Source organism: Larimichthys crocea, chromosome V (genome assembly GCF_000972845.2).
Source record: "Larimichthys crocea isolate SSNF chromosome V, L_crocea_2.0, whole genome shotgun sequence".
Lineage (NCBI taxonomy): Eukaryota > Metazoa > Chordata > Actinopteri > Sciaenidae > Larimichthys > Larimichthys crocea.
Genome location: NC_040015.1, coordinates 4,567,732 through 4,586,838, shown reverse-complemented (window position 1 = coordinate 4,586,838; position 19,107 = coordinate 4,567,732). Strand labels below are relative to the sequence as shown.

Here is a 19,107-nt window from a genome sequence, read left to right as displayed (position 1 = left end):
TGCCTACCTACATCATCAAAAAGGTCCACATCCCAACAATGGAGACAGCACTTCCTGCAGTAAATCATACCTTTACATGTTTGTTTCAGCTGTGTTGGCAGTCTGACCGGGGTGTGTAAAGGCAACACAGAGATAAAACTATAACCTAGATTATGTGATTGTGCTGAATAAGTTGATTGAGTTTGTTTGCCCAGGGACTCCTACAGCTGCATCAGTTACTGCTTCTCTGCTGCAGTACACCACGCCCTGAGGACAACAGTCCATAATACAGTGATCTTAAACAGGCATGTGCCCCTGTGAGGGAATGTGAGAAGCTCACTCTCTGGTTTCCATTGACAACAACAACAATAATAATGTTAATAATAATAATGATGATGATAAGAATAATAATGATAATAATAATAATAATGATGATAAGAATAATAATGTTAATAAGAATAATAATGATAATAATAATAATAATAATAATAATAATAATAATAAGATGAGCAAATGGGTTTTAATGGGTTATGTCTTGCCTTGTGTCCTGTTTTGTTGATGAATAAATTATAACCATAAAAACAAAGTGAAGCAAAAACTGCCCACTCAGTCAATTCTCAATTAGCCAGGCTCACTGCTGACCCATGGGAGTGTTGGCTGTTACTGCTGCCCTGAGTGCTGCAAGTGAAAGTGGTAATCAACTTCAGTCTGATCCACCACCGAGTATTATATCACAGCTAAAGCAGGACAAGGTCAGGAATGAGGACCAGCTACAGAGAGAGGAAGACGTAACAAATATTTATGTACCCAATGAGCGGTGCACACAAAGGGAGTGAATGAATTGTGGGTTTGAAGGAATTTGTGACTTTTATATCACACATCTCCTACATCACTTCCTGTGACTGTAACCTGACATCCCTGGATTTTCGCTCCACTGGGACAAAACCTCCTGAAAACTTGATGTGCTTTGCCCAGAGGAGAGGCACTGAACAAAGAAAAAAGAATTTAACAAGAGTTAAATTTTTTAGTATGAACAATTATATGAATTGTTTTTGCCCAAACTGATCATAATCCTGCTGCAACTACATCTTTTGGAGCCCCTTAAAGCCTATTTTCCCCACACAATGATGTGGAAACACAGGAGCTGTTTGTATGACACACGAGTTGGATCTGAGAGGAGCAGCCTGCTCTGGGAATCCAGTTACATAACATGAATTTTTGAAGGGGTGGGGGCAGGTGAAAAGGGAAGGAGGGGGCTGACGATGTACTGGAGAAGAGAAGGCTCACAGAGTGAATATGGTTGGAGGATATTTATATGCTACCTCAAGGAGAACTTAACCTCAGGAAGAAAGCTTCTTCACTCCTTTATCTCAGTACAGACTCCTCATCATGTACTGTATGAACTGATGTCATTATGGTTTCAGAATTTCAATCATATCATGGTTTATGAAATCTAGATTCTGACTTTGGGTAATATTGTTGATTGCTATCAATGAGAGAAAAGCCTTAAAAAAAAACCTTCTAGAGTGAGGTAGCCTCTGGGACCAATGGCCAATCTTTACTATACAAATACAATGTGATAAACTAGACTAGAGTCACTTTAAGGTCCTGTGTAAAAGATTTAGGGAGCTTTTTTTATACAATATGGCAGCGATATTTTTGCCACTGTCACTAAGTACATGCTCATGGTGGGAATTGTTGGCTCACTGTGAATAATATTATAAAGAATAGGTCATGAGATAACATGATGTGGCAAAATTAGTGCGGCAGCTGTGGTTGGCAGGTTGCTGTTTTATTGCATATTTCAAAATGTCTGCCAAACCATGACGGTAAAAGACTGTAAAATATGGCATTAAATATTACTGTTTTGCCATAAAATATTTTATGGTAAAAACTGTCAGCTGTGGTTGCCAGAATTTTATCATAATAAATATAATATAACTTTTTCTTAATATTAGGATAAAAAGAGATTATAAATTAAGGTTTTGCCATGACATATTACTGTTTTACTGTACAATCAATCTCTAATATAAAATATTTTATTCTGTAAAAATTCCCTTAAAATTATAATTTTAGTTTTAAAATATGACTGATTGTACAATAAAGTACTGTCATATTTCATGGCATACATTCTTTTACTGTCATGGTTTGACAGTTTTTCACCATAAAGTTTTTATTTTTAAACAGTGTATGTCCACCATTTTGAACCACCGTGTTTCTACATTAGCCTGGAAAGGACAAACTAAATACTGACTCTAGATCGAGTATTTTGTGGGTTTCACAGCCACCATAGTTTCTACTGCACACTTGGAAGCGGTATTCAGTTGGTTGCAATCTGCAAGTAGCTCTTTGCTGTCCACCCTGTAAAGACACAGGTGGATGTGAATGTACACAGGAGCAGCAGCAGTTTCAATCTTCTATCTGCGTCTACACAGGAAACATTCATTGCGTACATCACCCTCGTTTTGGCTGCACTCAGAGCCAAACATGCAGTCATTGTAGTAAGACAAACGAAAACAGACTTAAAGCTGATAATTACACTTCAGGTCACATGTAGTGTGTATGTGAGTAACACCGCAGTTCTAGACCTGCACTTAGAACTTCAGAAAGTACCTGGAATGACTGGCTCCTGGCGTCTCCCAGTTAAGCAGGTAGGTGCTTCCATGTGCTGACAAAGGCGGTGGGGATCAGTGAATAAGGCACAGTAGTGATGGAGTTCCAACTATCCGACGTGGGGTCGTAACAGTCCAACGTTTTACACCGCTGAGTCCCAAAATAACCTCCTACCACATACAGCTTATTTCCTGAGGCCACAGCGTGACAGCTCATCCGTTTGGACGTCATGTCGCCCACACGAGTCCACTGATTGGTTTCACAGTCAAAGCGATAAGCTGAGGCAGCGGTGAATTCAGTGTCACCACCCATGATGAAGATCTGGCTCCCTAAGACAGCAGCTGCTGTGTAGCGCCAAGGCTGAGGGCATTCAGCCGCAATGTTCCAGCGGTTACCCACGGGGTCATACCATTGGACCTACAGAGAGAAGACAGACAGTGTTCAGGTGCATCACTAACACTGTTTGTAGTGCTGATCTTCGAACACATTAAGGCAGGGATATTTCAGACACAATTACAAAGTGTGGGTCAGGAAGATAAATATACAGATAACCAACCTTGGACGCCTTGTCTCTGTGTATGGTAGTCCCTCCAAAAACAAACAGTCTGAGTTTGGCACTGACCACGGCTGCATTACTGACCCCGTCTCTTAGAGGGGCCATCATAGTCCATTTATTACTGAGAGGGTCATACCGCTCCACCTACATAAACATTAAAACATTTCATCTTTGCTTTCAATAAGAAGCTGCATATGATTAGGTTTGTACATTTATGAATATTGAACAGTGAACTCTACATTTATTCTGACCTGTTTGAGGGAGACAGATGGTGAAGCAGGAAAAACACCAGCTATGGCTGTATGACCTCCAACCACATAGAGACTATTCTCCAACTCAGCAGAACCATGGCCAAACCTGGCGAAGAGAATACCCACATTATGTGTGTGTGTGTGTGTGTGTGTGTGTGTGTGTGTGTACACATTGTAAAGGCACCTGCTGACTGGTTGGATTGATATGTATAGTGTGTTTTCTGATATCACTGAGTTTAGTTGTACCCAAGAATCATTTTCTACTAGCAGGCAAACTACATTCTCCTCATTCCTCAGTCAGAATTCAATTCTGAAAGAGAAGAAAATATTAGGAGAGGAGAGGAGACAGAAGAGGAAAGGAGAAGAACAAACAGGCTTCACTTGTGCAGGTATATTAACGTAATTGGTAACACCTTTTTATATTTATTTGATTTTTTATTAAAAACATTTTCTTATCCGCCTGAGAGAATGACACCATCACTGATTGATAACTAGCAGAATATCCCCGCTCGCTGCCGTCTGTCAATTGTAATTGTCCATTACATATGTGAATATTTTACAAGCACAGAGAAGGTATATAGAAACAGAGCAATGTATGCTCTCAAATTATAGACTATTTGCTTTCTGCTAAATAAATGAAATGCCTAATCCCCCCCTGAAATCCCCCTCATCTCTGGGAATAAATTACATTGGGCGGCTGTGGCTTGGGCAAGATACTGAACCCCAAATTGCTCCCGAAGGCTGTGCCATCGGTGTGTGAATGTGTATGAATGGTTAGCTCCTCAAACTGATGAGCAGTTGGCACCTTGCATGGTAGCCAATGCCATCATGTATGAATGTGTGAATGTGTGAATGAGATATGAAGTTTAGAGCGCTTTGATGGTCGGGAAGACTAGAAAGGCGCTATATAAGTACAGTCCATTTACCATTACCTTGACTAATTAACTGACATTATGGGGCAAAAGACATGTATGCCTTTACTTCATGTTTATTCATATTTGGAGGCAATAAATACATCCCTTTTTTTCTTAAAATAAATCCCCTATACTGCTAATAGAGTGAAATAAGGTACAATCATGTTTTGGGGTTTATTTTTATATACTACGATATAATACTGTCTCTCGCCTACTGCGCCGTGCCACCCACCCACACCTACTCCCACAAGAAAATTCTCAAACTCCTCTGTACACCTCGAGTTACCAGCTGCAAAGTATTAACACCATCTTACAGAATATAACTACTGTTATAGAAAATATCTATGGTTACATCTATTGTTCTGTCGTTTATTTCGTTGGTCACAAATCACTCTCCACCAGCAAAGACAAAGCAAGGAGCTTGTACCTAAAAGAGCAGCTACCTCTGTCGCATGGACGTGGTTTGTATTAGAGACGTGAATTTACAGAAAATGTGCTTTATACAAATGTGTATCTTTTCTGGATATGAATGACCTAAACAGGAATATGAGATGTTGGTCATATCGTTGATTTTATGTCCTGGTGAACAACAGATCATGAAATTCTTGACATAACATATTGTAAGCATACTGTAATGAGTGTGTAAGTCTTATGTCAGATGGGCTATCGTGGCTCAATTGTTGGGTGTCTAGCATGAGCATCATGCAACATAATCCTGAACCCATAACTGTCCAGGAAATGAGAAAAACTAAGTAAGCAAATTGAAAACCAAGAGGACCCACATGACTTACCCATTGCAACTGACAGAACGATAACACATCAAACTGAATGAAATGGATAATACTATCATTTAAGTTGGGCTTTGTCCAGCGACATGAATGTGTACCACTCTGCAAGAATGTTTTCTAAAAGTTTTGACACTCTACCAGTCAGATTTCTTAAAATGTTTTCAGCTGTTTGGATATGGATGTGCTGATCATCACTGAAGACTTTTATTCCCAAAGAAACGCAGCCTGCAACCTTCACTATTGAATAGTTAATTAGTAATTTTCATTGTCAAATTATTGAGAAAGCTGTTTTTAGGCATCCTTCAGTACAGATTACAATGATACACTGATAAATGTGTTTAATGTAAATCTGACTCAGAAGTCAGGTCAAACATCACTTTGGGTTCTGCTGCTCTTGGTGCAGCCTGTGGGCTAAGCTATGTTGTTGCCATTGGTGATGACAGATCTTGAAAATCACCATAATGTGCCACAGGGATTTTTTATTGGGCCACTAAACCTCTAGAAGCTCCCTCTACCAGCTATAGAGACAACATTCTTGTGATTGTGGTCCTTTAGACTGACTCGGTCATCCTTTAAGCAAGTAACCAGCTGGATTCAACCCAGTTCCTTCAATTAATAAAGAAAAGATGGAAGCAATCTGGATATGCCACACCTGTCAGTACAATGAATTATCTTGGCAAAGGAGAGGTAGTCACTCAGACATAAACTTTTGTGTGGATCTCAGATCACTTTGTTTGTGAGTTTATAATGAAACACATGTAACTCACCTTGCTATTAGCATTGGTGCTCCTTTAGACCACTCTTCATGGACGGTGTCATAGATCCAGACGTCTTTGACACTCCGTTCTCCGATCCTCTTCCTCCTGTCACGTAAACCTTACACCCGATGGCACATGCACTGAACTCTTTCCTGGGGCTGGGGAGGTCTGCTTTAGGTATGATCTCCTTGGCTTTGTGGTCAACCTAAAAATGGATCACACCAACACACACAAAGAGGCTACAGGTAGTCCGGAAAAAAAACAGAATTTCAGGCAGAATTTGGGTCAGATGTCGATGTAGGTTTCAGTTTTCTGATATATTTAGGGTTCATCTTCTGGATGTATATAAATAGGCAACATCTGAGAGAAAAACATTAAATGTTCACCCTGGAATCAAACCACAAACCAGCCAATTAATGTATTCAGTTCTACTTCTTGAGATTTGAACTAAAGCTGTGATTACCAGGTATGCGTTTGACACCCAATAGGCAATCAGAATACAATGACAGGGTGTCATAAGTCTCACCTGGTATATCTTGTCACACATGAAGGTCTGGCCTCCCAGGATAGCAGTGTGTGTCCTGCTTTCGTGGTCGAGCACAGGGACTAGTCACTACCACCATTCTGAAGGATTCTCTTCTTACACTGCATTGCCTCCTCTACTATTGACCTGTAAACGAGAGTTAAAACATGGATTGAGAGATGAAGGAGCATTTGCTTAATGTCCTAATTCTCTATAAACAGTAAGGCCTGCAAAATGTCTCAACTCCCACAGGTCTCCTTTCAAAACAAGTTCAATTATAAAATGGGGTTGGACGCTTATCAAGAGCACCAGCTGCCCAGATGGACATCTCCTCATTCCTCAGTCAGAATTCAATTCTGAAAGAGAGAAAATATTAGGAGAGGAGAGGAGACAGAAGAGGAAAGGAGAAGAACAAACAGGCTTCACTTGTGCAGGTATATTAACGTAATTGGTAACACCTTTTTATATTTATTTGATTTTTTATTAAAAACATTTTCTTATCCGCCTGAGAGATGACACCATCACCGATTGATAACTAGCAGAATATCGCCGCTCGCTGCCGTCTGTCAATTGTATTGTCCATTACATATGTGAATATTTTCAAGCACAGAGAACTTAATGCATGTTAATACATGTTACTAACTAAACTTCTTCCTGGAGTTTCTGTGCTCTGTCATCCAGCAGGTTCTCATGGATCGTGGCTGCTGCTGTGGTCCTGCATGACGTCCACTACACATATTACCACTGTCATTACTGCTACCATATCTCCATTACAGTTTATAGTTAGTTGATGATTTGCTGCTGCTGTGCATCTGTGTCTCTCTATCTCTATCACAGGTTCCACTGCTACTGTAATCATTGTATCATTCATTGTAATTCATTGTCATTTTATCATCATGTAATTCATTGTCATTTTATCATTCATTGTAATTGTACAATATGTTTGTGTTGATTGTCCTGTACACGTGACATCCATTGCACGTCTGTCCGTCCTGGGAGAGGGATCCTCCTCTGTGGCTCTTCCTGAGGTTTCTTCCACCTTTTTTCCCTGTTAAAGGTTTTTGTGGCAAGTTTTTCCTCACTCGAACTGAGGGTCTAAGGACAGAGGGTGTCACTCCCTGTACAGATTGTAAAGCCCTCTGAGGCAAATGTACTTTGTGACTTTGGGCTATACAAATAAAATCTGATTTGATTTGACAGAGAAGGTATACAGGTAACAGAGCAATGTACGCTCTCAAATTATAGACTATTTGCTTTCTGCTTAATAAATGAAATGCCTAATCCTCCCCCTCATCTCTGAGAATAAATTACATTACTTTGACTAATTAACTGACATTATGGGGCAAAAGACATGTATGCCTTTACTTCATGTTTATTCATATTTGGAGGCAATAAATACATCCCTTTTTTTCTTAAAATAAATCCCCTATACTGCTAATAGAGTGAAATAAGGTACAATCATGTTTTGGGGTTTGATTTTTATAATACTACGATATAATACTGTCTCTCGCCTACTGCGCCGTGCCACCCACCCACACCTACTCCCACAAGAAAATTCTCAAACTCCTCTGATACACCTCGAGTTACCAGCTGCAAGATATTAACACCATCTTACAGAATATAACTACTGTATATAGAAAAATATCTATGGTTACATCTATGGTTCTGTCGTTTATTTCGTTGGGTCACAAATCACTCTCCGACCAGCAAAGACAAAGCAAGGAGCTTGTACCTAAAAGAGCAGCTACCTCTGTCGCATGGACGTGGTTTGTATTAGAGACGCTCGACACAGAGCAGAAAACAGCAAAAACTATAAAAGAAAATTCATTCATGAATTTACAGAAAATGTGCTTTATACAAATGTGTATCTTTTCTGGATATGAATGACCTAAACAGGAATATGAGATGTTGTTTTCTGGATATGAATGACCTAAACAGGAATATGAGATGTTGGTCATACTGTAGTGTGTGTGTGTGTGTGTGTGTGTGTGTATAATGTGTATGGTAACCAAATATATATACACACACAGTGTAACACTTTAAATGTGTGACTTCAAATGTTCTAATCAGACCGAACACAGTGGAATAAATAAAAACCAGAGCTTTCTATTGACTCATTAAGTCCCTGACAGCCTACCGGCTCCTCTTGTCGGCCATGACCAGCTCTTCACAGGCTACAGCCTCCAGCAGACATTCAGATGGCAGCAGGGCCAACCTGATTCCCCTCAGCAGCTCTGGTAAATGGTGACGCCGACCCTCCAAGTCATATCGAACCCATCGCATCACAGAGTTAAACACAACCTGTCAAAAGTCAAAATGATGATCAAACATCAAATATTCATAAAGAAGCTTTTAGCCGCTCTGGTTACAGACGTTATCACCCCACCATCTGCTGTAATGCATAGAACTAAATGCACAGTGGAAACAAAAAGTGGTTGTTGTTGTCGTTTGCTGGTTTTCAGAAACAATTGGAGACTAATTTGAGACGATTAGGGACAATGATAGGGTATAGAAATGTGTCTGCATTGAGAGATGCCAGGAAGCCTTAGCATTCACCCCATCCAGCCAACAAACCACCACTTTATGTATAATGGGAGCACAACTGGCAGCACCATTAATGAGTTACTCTCCACAGGGCTGATCCTGCTAGAAGCTGTCACAGCCTCTCTTCAGCCCAGATCAAATGAACTGTTCCAAACATGTTCTTATTGTTGAATAGCACCAAAATGAATAACCTTTCATTAAAGACATCTCTTTCTCTCTCACACACATACAGTACCAGTCAAAAGTTTGAACACACCTTCATTCAAGTTTATTGTGATTTTTGTTTTATTAACACTGAAGACAAACAAACAAAAAAAGGATCAAAATTATGATCACGTAGGACCATTGATTCTCTTTACTTAGCTGAGAAGTTCTGGTCATGATATTAATTACTATTAATTAAATATAGAGCTGAATACAGCTATTTACTGTATGCTGACACTACCTCTTAATGTTTCTACAATGTAGAAAATAATAAAAATACTAAATAAACACTGAATGATTGAATGAATGTGTCCAAACCTTTGTACTGTACATACACAAATGCTGGAGAGAAACAAAGGAAACACGTTGACTAAAATTTTCATTGATGTCATCGACTAAAACTATGAAGGATAAAAATGTACTAAACTATAAGTAATAAAGATTTTTGTGAAAAGACACTTGATCACTCACCTGTTCATCTTCTATCTCCAGCTCATCACTAAGAATCAGCTCCAGCAGTTTATCTTTAGACAGGTTATAGAAATCCTCTGATTCTCTTACCTAAAAGACAGAGACACTTCCATTACTTGTGTCATACATGAAACCTATCAATTAGAATATCAGCTACACATGGATCTTGGAGCTGCAAACTCTACTTGAGTGAGGAAGCATACTTTTATTTAGTTGTCTTGGTCTAATACTTTTGTGACCATATAATCGCATCATCAAGTGTTAGACTAAAGTCAAAGACTTGTTCTCTCCATGTGTTAGAACTAAAGGGAAGAACTCAATATACTGTAGGACAGCTGAGAATTAGAGCTGCTGCATCCAGGCACGTCACACCCACAGGTGTTATGTACTTTATTTAGTTCATTCAGATCCTGGTCTGAACTGTGAAGAGAAGCATGGCAATCATTTTGATTTGGCATGTTGTGGAGACTGGAGCGAGGGATGAAGGCAGATGGCTGCAGTGCTCATGTGCTTTAAAGCCAGGGTGGCTGTGGCTCAGAGGTAGAGTGGGCCGTGCACTAATTAGATGATCGGCGGTTCGATCCCTGGCTCCACCAATCTGCATGCCTTGGGCAAGATACTGTACTGAAGATTAGCTCCTTAAACTGATGAGCAGTTGGCACCTTGTGTGGACCACTACACCTTGAATGAATGGTTAGCTCTTCAAACTGCCAACGTGTGTGAATGAGATGCGTACTGTAAAAGTGCTTTGAGTGGTCGGAAGACTAGAAACTGTACTTATAACAATAAGAACAGTCCATTTGCCATTTTAAAACTCCATTTGATGGTTGCACAAATGTGAAATTGTGCTGTTTATGATGAGGCAGCTCTGCAGCAGAAAGCAAACCGTTTATTCAGCATCTTTGCTTGTGCTGTATGAGGTCATCTGTGAAATCTCATATATTACAGAACCAACCAATTAAATACTATTTCACTCTATTTTACCAACAGGGAAAGCACAGTCAGCAGCCAAATCAATTCCATCACAGCCTCATGCTTTTATATCTGCACTCATGCCAAGTTTGATTTTAATTTCATCTTCCAGCTACAGTAAAGCTGAAGCTCGTCTGAGAGAGCTTGGCGTGCCTCTCGTGGCTGTTAGATGTATAGATCTCTGCCTCCACTAATAATAAATAAAGTTTATTCAGTCTCAACTTCCCTATCAAATACACTACGATACACTTTCCAACAAATCCAGTAATTACTGTAAAAGTTAAATAGAAGAGACTCAGAAAATGTCATAAATCTATGGTACACATCTACACATCAAACACTTTGGGTTGAATCCTTCTGTGGTTCTGTTTGTCTCTTTGACGACAATCATTGAACAATGATTGAACAGTGATTGAATAATGATTGAATAATGATTAAACAATGATTGTTGTGTTTACCGTCTCATAGTGTAACAGACACATCCTCCAGGACAGCTCATACAGCCTTTTACACTGATGGGCGTCGGATAGCAGCATCATCCCCAGGCAGTTGGAGGAGTGCAGGTTTTTTTCTAAAAACTCTGCTGCTGCGTCCCGGATGTCGTGAAACTGTAACATGTCACCCGCCTCTAACAACGACTCAGCATTCTCCTCATTTATGATGACTCGTGAAGAATAGGCAAAGTCCAGCAGAAGCTCCAATACCTGAAAAGTAGAAAACAGCAACATTACAATATGTACAACAACTGTGTGACACAATGACTACACCTTAACACTTAAGTACAGTAATAAAAAAAAGTCATCAATGTCATCATGACATCCAAGTCCAACTGAAGTACATTGCTTAGATGATAAATGACTGGGTGGCAAACAATACTCTTCGGCTGAATCAGGATAAGACTAAAAATCATGATATTTGGACCTAAAGCCCAGAGATGCCTGTCTGAGCATCTTTAGTCCCTGACCGTTCACACGGACGACCAGGTCAAAAACCTGAGAGTTACTGTGGATTATGACCTCAGTTTAAGGTTCACTCCATCATCAATATAAGACCTTGGTATAAAATGAATGCAACTCTGGACGGAAATAAATGTTGTGACATTGCAGAAGCATATCAAAACAATGCCACGGCGAATGCATGCCATACTACAGCTACTGTAAAGGTGATCCAAATATTTGAGTGTGTGACTTTTTTTTTGGACGGGTAGTGTATCACAAAAGCCAGACCTTTCCTTACACAGACACAGAAAAATTTATTCCTGTATTTATAACCTTGAGGCTCGATTACTGTAACACTCTCCCTAAAACAAAAAACTCTGCTGCCGGATTACTTACAAAGATCAGACAGATCAGACAAATGACTTCCATTTTAAAATCTCTGTATCGGTCGCGTATTACTATTACTTATTATGGTTAGTTATAAGTTACTGAATGGCCTGGCACTGAGCTATCTCTCAGATATGCTACATTGGTGGACCAAGCAGGTCCCTCAGATCCTCGGCAGCTGAGCTCCTGGTCGTGCCATGGACCTCGACAGAAATATACTGGGAGTCACCTTTACTTAGTGTGGCCTCCATCTTTCCATCTTTAAAACAAAACATCGAGATGTTTTAAGCCTCACCATCCGCTGCTGAACCTTTACCATCCTTTCTTTTACTTTTTATCCCCTGAGTTTATTCACTGTATATGTTTTCATTTACTTTGAACAATTATAGGTTTTACTGTTGTAGTTTTGAGTTTGCTGAATTGGTCTTGATTTTTATACTTTTTTTGTGTTGTTTTTCTTAATAGCTTTATTTTTATAATTGTATGGCTTCATTTCTTGTTATGTATCACTGTTTCTGCTAGATTCAATTTATTGTTGTCCATTTCTGTTTTTTATTTGCTCTGTAAAGCATTTGAGCTGCATGTTTGCATGAAAGATGCTATAGAAATAAATGTTTGAGCTTGGGGTGAAGGCAATAACTAAACAGTAGTTACAGGTCATTCTCCTATAAATATGAAAATCAAACAGCACTGAGCCCCTTAAATCAGTGGACACAGTGGAAAGCGGGATGTGTACACCACTTGAACACCCCACCTAATTTCTTCTGACTGCTGGGGCAACTGGACTTCAGCTCAGTTTTACAAAAATAGTTGGAAACTGAACTCTCTGCATGCATTCATCCAAAGAGCTTTCTGATGCAATTTACCCTTACAGCACTTAGTCTGAGCCCTTAGTCCACACCTTCATAGCATCATTACTCCTAGACACATGCTGCTTTTTGGTGCTAGCCATTTAGTCAATGAAACTAGTAGGTGAAGTTGTAAAAGATGTGATGTGTCACTTTTGCCTGGTGAGTCGCTTATATTTTCTTTATGTATATTGATCAGTTCTCATTCACCACCTCTGTTGGTGATGTATAGAGTTTCACGTTTCTGAAACGGACACTCATACTGGCTCCATTGAGCACCGTCAGAGCCAGCTGGCATGTCTAATTCAGAGGCTTGGCTGTGAGTTGTTTTTCAGGAGCCACGCAAGATGAATCTGAGCTGATACAAGTTTATTGTAGTGGCACAAAAAGATATGAAGTAACTGAGTAATTGTTATTACCCAGTTTTATTACCCTAACCCAGGATGTTGAAAGTGTAAAAAAAATAAAATAAAAACTTCAAGCAAAAAACCCTAAGGTGTGTAAGAAGAAAAAGATCCTGCTGTGGGTCACAGGATTACAATTCAGCATGAGAAATAGTGAATCAGTAACAACAACAGTACCTCAGGGTGTATGCTGTCTCTGAAATTGACATCACTGTCCAGACTTTCACGAAGCCCTCCACTGAACATCGCCTCAAAATAACGACTGCACGCTGCCAAGACAGCCCTGCAAGAAGCAAAGTGCTGCGTCAGTGAACTGAACTGTAAAGGTTCCAGAGGTTAGACAGATACCAGGAAGAAGAACAGATGCTACCTGTGGCATGGGAAGGAGCGATCCCCGGCCCACAGAGTGACATCAGTGAACATGCACTGCTTCCTCATAGTGTTCAGGTGGGTCAGGACGCTGTCTGGATGTGAAGGCTTGTGGAACAATGAGATGTTCATGGATCCTGTGCTGGTGCGTGATTTACGATTCTCATGAACAGTCACCGACATGGCAGCTTTGCTTGGCACCTCCAGGGAGTTTCTTGGAGCGATCTCTCCTACTGTTCAATGACAACAAGAACATTAAAAATAGTAATGATCTTTTATTATGAATCAGAGACACCTGAAACTATGCATCAGGTGTTATCTGTTGTTATCATGTTAACAGTTGTCTTTTACATGCTGGAATTCAGCTGGACATACAGTATGCCACTTTAAGCAGGACTAAACCAATGACAGAACACAGTATGTTGACATTATGACACCCATGTCATTGTAAAGCATGCTGTACAATTAATGTAATATCTATGTACAAGATAATTAGTTACATTATTATATCCCCCTATAATAAACACCTGTGCGGAAGCTTCCACAGGTGATAATATCATGGTTGAGTATGAAAGGGGCGTCCTTAAAAGTATAGATGAGATAAGGTTCAACACAAACTGCAAATGGTCCAACAGTTTAAGAACAATGTTTGTCAACGCACAGTTTCAAGACATTTTATGATTTCACCATTTACAATTCATAAAATAATTCAAAGATTCAGAGAAGTCTCTACACTGTGAGGGCCCAGGATTAAAACCTGGGGTACAGTTGAATAGTCAGTTTTGCTCAGGAAGGTTCCTAACTGAGTGAAATAACCTGGAAGTAGAGCTGTTTGAATTCTCTAACTGTTGAGGAAAGGATCTTCAATGCTTCCTTTCTTATCTCCTTTAGCATAGGATACACCAGACCATTCTTTACAAAAAGAAAAGGAGTTCCTTGCGGCAGCAACTAAAGAAATCGACACACCGTTCAGTCATTCACAACCAGACATTAAAAAAAGTAGGAAGTTACTGTTGCTGATTAATCATATATCTGTGCCAAAATTTGCTAATATGTTTCTACAAGCCCTGGCAAAAATGATGGAGTCACCAGTCTTGGAGGATGTTCATTCAGTTGTTTAATTTTGTAGAAAAAAAAAAAAAAAAAAAAAAAAAAAAAATCAGATCACAGACGTGACACAAAACTAAAGTCATTTCAAATGGCAACTTTCTGGCTTTAAGAAACACAAAAAAAATCAATTGTGGTAGTCAGTAACAGTTACCTTTTTAGACCAAGCAGAGGGAAAAAAATATGGAATCACTCAATTCTGAGGAAAAAATTATGGAATCATGAAAAACAAACAAAAGAACACTTCAACACACCACTAGTACTTTGTTGCACCACCTCTGGCTTTTATAACAGCGTGCTGTCTCTGAGGGACTTAATGAGTGACAAACAGTACTCTTCATCAGTCTGGCTTAAACTTTCTTGGATTGCTGTTGCCAGATCAGCTTTGCAGGTTGCCCTGTCATGGACCATTTTCTTCAACTTCCACCACAGATTTTTAATTGGATTGAGAGCCCGACTATTTGCAAGGCCATGACAATGACCTTATGTGTCTTGCTTCACAATTTTTGCTCTATGGCAAGATGCATTATCATCTTGAAAAATTTCATCATCCCCAAACATCCTTTCAATTGATGGGATAAGAAAAGTGTTCAAAATGTCAATGTAAACTTGTGCATTTCTTGAAGATGTAATGACAGCCATCTCCCCAGTGTCTTTACCTGACATGCAGCCCCATATCATCAATGAAATTTGCATGTTTTCTTCAGGCAGTCGTCTTTATAAATCTCATTGGAATGGCACCAAACAAAAGTTCCAAAAAAGCACCTTGCCCAACGCAGATTCGCAATTCATCACTGAATATGACTTTCATCCAGTCATCCACAGTCCATGATTGCTTTTCCTTAGCCCATTGAAACCTTGTTTTTTTTCTGTTTAGGTGTTAATGATGGCTTTCGTTTAGCTTTTCTGTATGTAAATCTAATTTACTTTAGGCAGTTTCTGACAGTTTTTCTCATTTGTTTTGCTGTGCATTTTCTGTTTTCAATACATATTGCCTTAGGTTTTCTGTCTTGACGCTTTGATGTCTTCCTTGGTCTACCAGTATGCTTGCCTTTAACAACCTTCCTATGTTGTTTGTACTTGGTCCAGATTTTAGACACAGCTGATTGTGAACAACCAATATCTTTTGCAACATTGCATGATGATTTACCCTCTTTAAGAAGTTTGATAATGCTCTCCTTTGTTTCAATTGACATCTCTCGTGTTGGAGCCATGATTCATGTCAATCCACTTGGTGCAACAGCTCTCCAAGGTGTGATCAGAATTGAGTGATTCCATATATTTTCTTCTTATTTTTTTCTTGTAGTGTTTCTTAAAGCCAGAAAGTTGCCATTTGAAATTACTTTAGTTTTGTGTCATGTCAGTGATCTGCTTTTTTTCTACAAAATTAAATTAAATTAACTGAATGAACATCCTCCAAGACTGGTGATTGCATCATTTTTGCCAGGGGTGGTATATGAGTGGGCAGGAGGGCGAGCGACCATTCTCACTGTGACACTTCATTTGACTTCTGTGACCGGTGGACAACATTCATTTATTATTTGAACTCTGACGTTGATAATGAAGTCACGTTTTTCACCAAGTTGTCCATGTTTATATTTCCTGCATGAAGCAACACGATAAGAGTTCACAGGAAGAAGTATCTCAGATGAGCGTTTTGTAGTCCATCATCTGGACTTTGTAGTTTTACCACAGATCACGTCAATAACATTCACTGTTGCATCATGACGTAGTCTAGTGCAGTGGTTCCCAACCTATGGGTCCACGGATGACGTAGTCTAGTGCAGTGGTTCCCAACCTATGGGTCCACGGGGGGGTCGCGAAGCCCTCCTGATTTTGAGGGGTTTAATTTTTAATAACCATAATTTAATAACCATAATAAATAAATGACAAAGCATTTCATTAATATGTGAAAAAGCAACAACATTGAAGTACAACATTAAACATTTATTCTGTTTAAAGTAGCCTAACTAAAGTGACTAAAATTATTTTTCGCATATCACGTCACTGCCTCTCGTGCAGTCGCCGTTGCCTAGCAACTTACTGAGCTAAGGGGAAAGATGGCTACGCCGCAGGTTGGAGAGACTGCGGAGGAATGTGTGTCAAAAAGAAAGAGAGGATACCAAGAAAGTTTTATAGAGTTTTGGTTCGTAGAAGCAATGGATAAAGTTCGAGCTGAATGTATTTTTGCCGTGACAAACTGGCGAACGAAAGTTTGAAGCCCTGCAAGCTAAAACGACACCAGCACCAACCAAAACATCCAGAGAAGGTGGGTAAAGTATTTTTCTTATGGTCTGTGTATTTTTAGCAGGCAATGTAATAAAAACAAAGAAAAATGTACCACTGATGTTCAATTTATGTTGAATTCTTTGGTGGTGGTGGTGGTGGTGGTGGTGGTGGTGGGGGGGGGGGGTATGCCCGACCACCCCGCTGGTTCCTCTCGATGCGCGGAGCAGCGGTTCTACTCTGAGCTCCTCGCGGATGGCCGGGCTTCTCACCCTATCTCTAAGGGAGAGCCCAGCCACCCTGCGAAGGAACTCATTTCGGCCGCTTGTATCGCGATTCATTCTCGGTCACTACCCAAAGCTCGTGACCATAGGTGAGGGTAGGAACGTAGATCGACTGGTAAATCGAGAGCTTCGCCTTTCGGCTCAGCTCCTTCTTCACCACGACGGACCGGTGCAGAGTCCGCATCATTGCAGAAGCCGCACCGATCCGCCGGTCGATCTCCCGTTCCATCCTTCCCTCACTCGTGAACAAGACCCCGAGATACTTGAACTCCTCCACTTGAGGCAGGATCTCATCCCCGACCCGGAGAGTGCACTCCACCCTTTTCCGGCTGAGAACCATGGCCTCGGATTTGGAGGTGCTGATTCTCATCCCAGCCGCTTCACACTCGGCTGCAAACCGCTCCAGAGAGAGCTGGAGGTCACGCTCCGATGAAGCCAACAGGACTAGATCGTCCGCAAAAAGCAGCGACCCAATCCTGAGGCTACCGAATCGCAGCCCCTCAACGCCCTGGCTGCGCCTAGAAATTCTGTCCATAAAGGTTATGAACAGAACACTGCAGTTATCTTCTCTTAACTCCTTATGACCTCTCCTTCACATCTTCGAAAAGTGGTTAGGAGGTCATTTCTTTGACTGTTCAATCATACCGCAACACTAAATGGCCGTGACCTTCGACCCCTCAGCATTAAAAACTCACATGACTGTAAAGGCTAACACTTTTCTGGTCTACTGCACACACACACACACACATTTAAAACACTGACCAAATGCTGCCGCAGGTGCCAAATACTCATCAGGAGCAATGCAGGGCTTCCTATCCGAGGCCCTCATAAAAACCCTGAGTTCACCCTTACACACTGAAGGAACAGCCACCAGGAGCAATATGGGGAGGACCCAAGAATTCACATACAGTATCATACATTTTCAAGATCTAAAAATGAAATAAACTCTTATATCAATATCTCAACCACTACAGACACAGGGTCTCAAGATCAAATATGACCTCATAAGATTAATAATACATTACCTCACCACTGACATAAGTGTAACAAGATATGCACTGGAGAACCACACAGCTGATACACTCAGTCAGCACCAGCAGATTGGGAACCAGATATAACCAGATAAGGTAAAAAAGAAAAAAAGATGTATGACCTGCATAACCACAGATACCAGTTCTAGCACTGTGACGGCAGCAAAACATTATTGGACACAACAAGTGAGAAGAAGCACACAGCTTGTGTCTTCTTCAAGGATTTGGTCTTCACCACTGTCCATCATAAACTCTATAAATCACAGAGAGTTGAGGTGGAGCAGCCGGAGGACATCAGAGGGGAAACCAGAAAACATTTTCTCCATAAAATATGATCCAGTTTCCCCGAAATCAGTCAAATAGTTGGTGATGTAAAGCGTTGCATACTTCTCACAGTTTGTTCAAGAACAGGTGTACGAGGCACCAAGTGGGAATGACAGATGATTATTTCACATCTGTTAGTTTATGACAGAAAAGTTCCACAAAGTTCCTTTAACTGCTGTTAAATGTTACAGTGTTAAATGTTGTTATTGTCATGTAATCTTGGCACAATGAACAAAAGCCTAAAGAAAGGTGCTGGGCTATCGTCCCTGCAGGATGTCTCTACACATCACAGTACCAAGCAAAAAATGGTGAGGTTGTTGGAACTATTCCCTGCCATAAGACACATCCTAATCAATGACAGAAACCATAAGCACCTCAGCCCAACCTGGCAGGATACTATGAGAATCCATCAATGCAACGCTGTTCAGTTCAAGTCTTGGACGTCCCAGTACTGCTTTGAAATCTCCACCCCTATTACAGCAATGAAATGGTTGGCCGAATACCGAAACCGAATATGAAATGCGGTTGTTAAATTTTTCAAATTTTACTATTGCATAAATAGCCTAGAATAAATTTGTAGACATGTTTTTTCAAAGAAAGTGAATATTTATTTAAT

At 40.2% G+C, this 19,107-nt stretch overlaps 1 protein-coding gene across 1 annotated transcript in view; it reads right to left on the bottom strand.

The window, feature by feature from the left end:
* enc2 (ectodermal-neural cortex 2) overlaps positions 1-19,107 on the bottom strand; it is a 39,914-nt gene that overhangs the window by 5,196 nt on the left and 15,611 nt on the right. The window contains 13 exon segments of the mRNA XM_027278714.1: positions 2,593-3,009; positions 3,149-3,292; positions 3,400-3,505; positions 5,869-5,938; positions 5,941-6,064; positions 6,386-6,434; positions 6,436-6,474; positions 6,476-6,529; positions 8,520-8,683; positions 9,602-9,691; positions 11,032-11,277; positions 13,328-13,433; positions 13,521-13,752. Of these exon segments, the coding sequence (XP_027134515.1) occupies positions 2,623-3,009; positions 3,149-3,292; positions 3,400-3,505; positions 5,869-5,938; positions 5,941-6,064; positions 6,386-6,434; positions 6,436-6,474; positions 6,476-6,529; positions 8,520-8,683; positions 9,602-9,691; positions 11,032-11,277; positions 13,328-13,433; positions 13,521-13,702 (1,761 nt within the window). The 5' untranslated portion in view covers positions 13,703-13,752 and the 3' untranslated portion in view covers positions 2,593-2,622.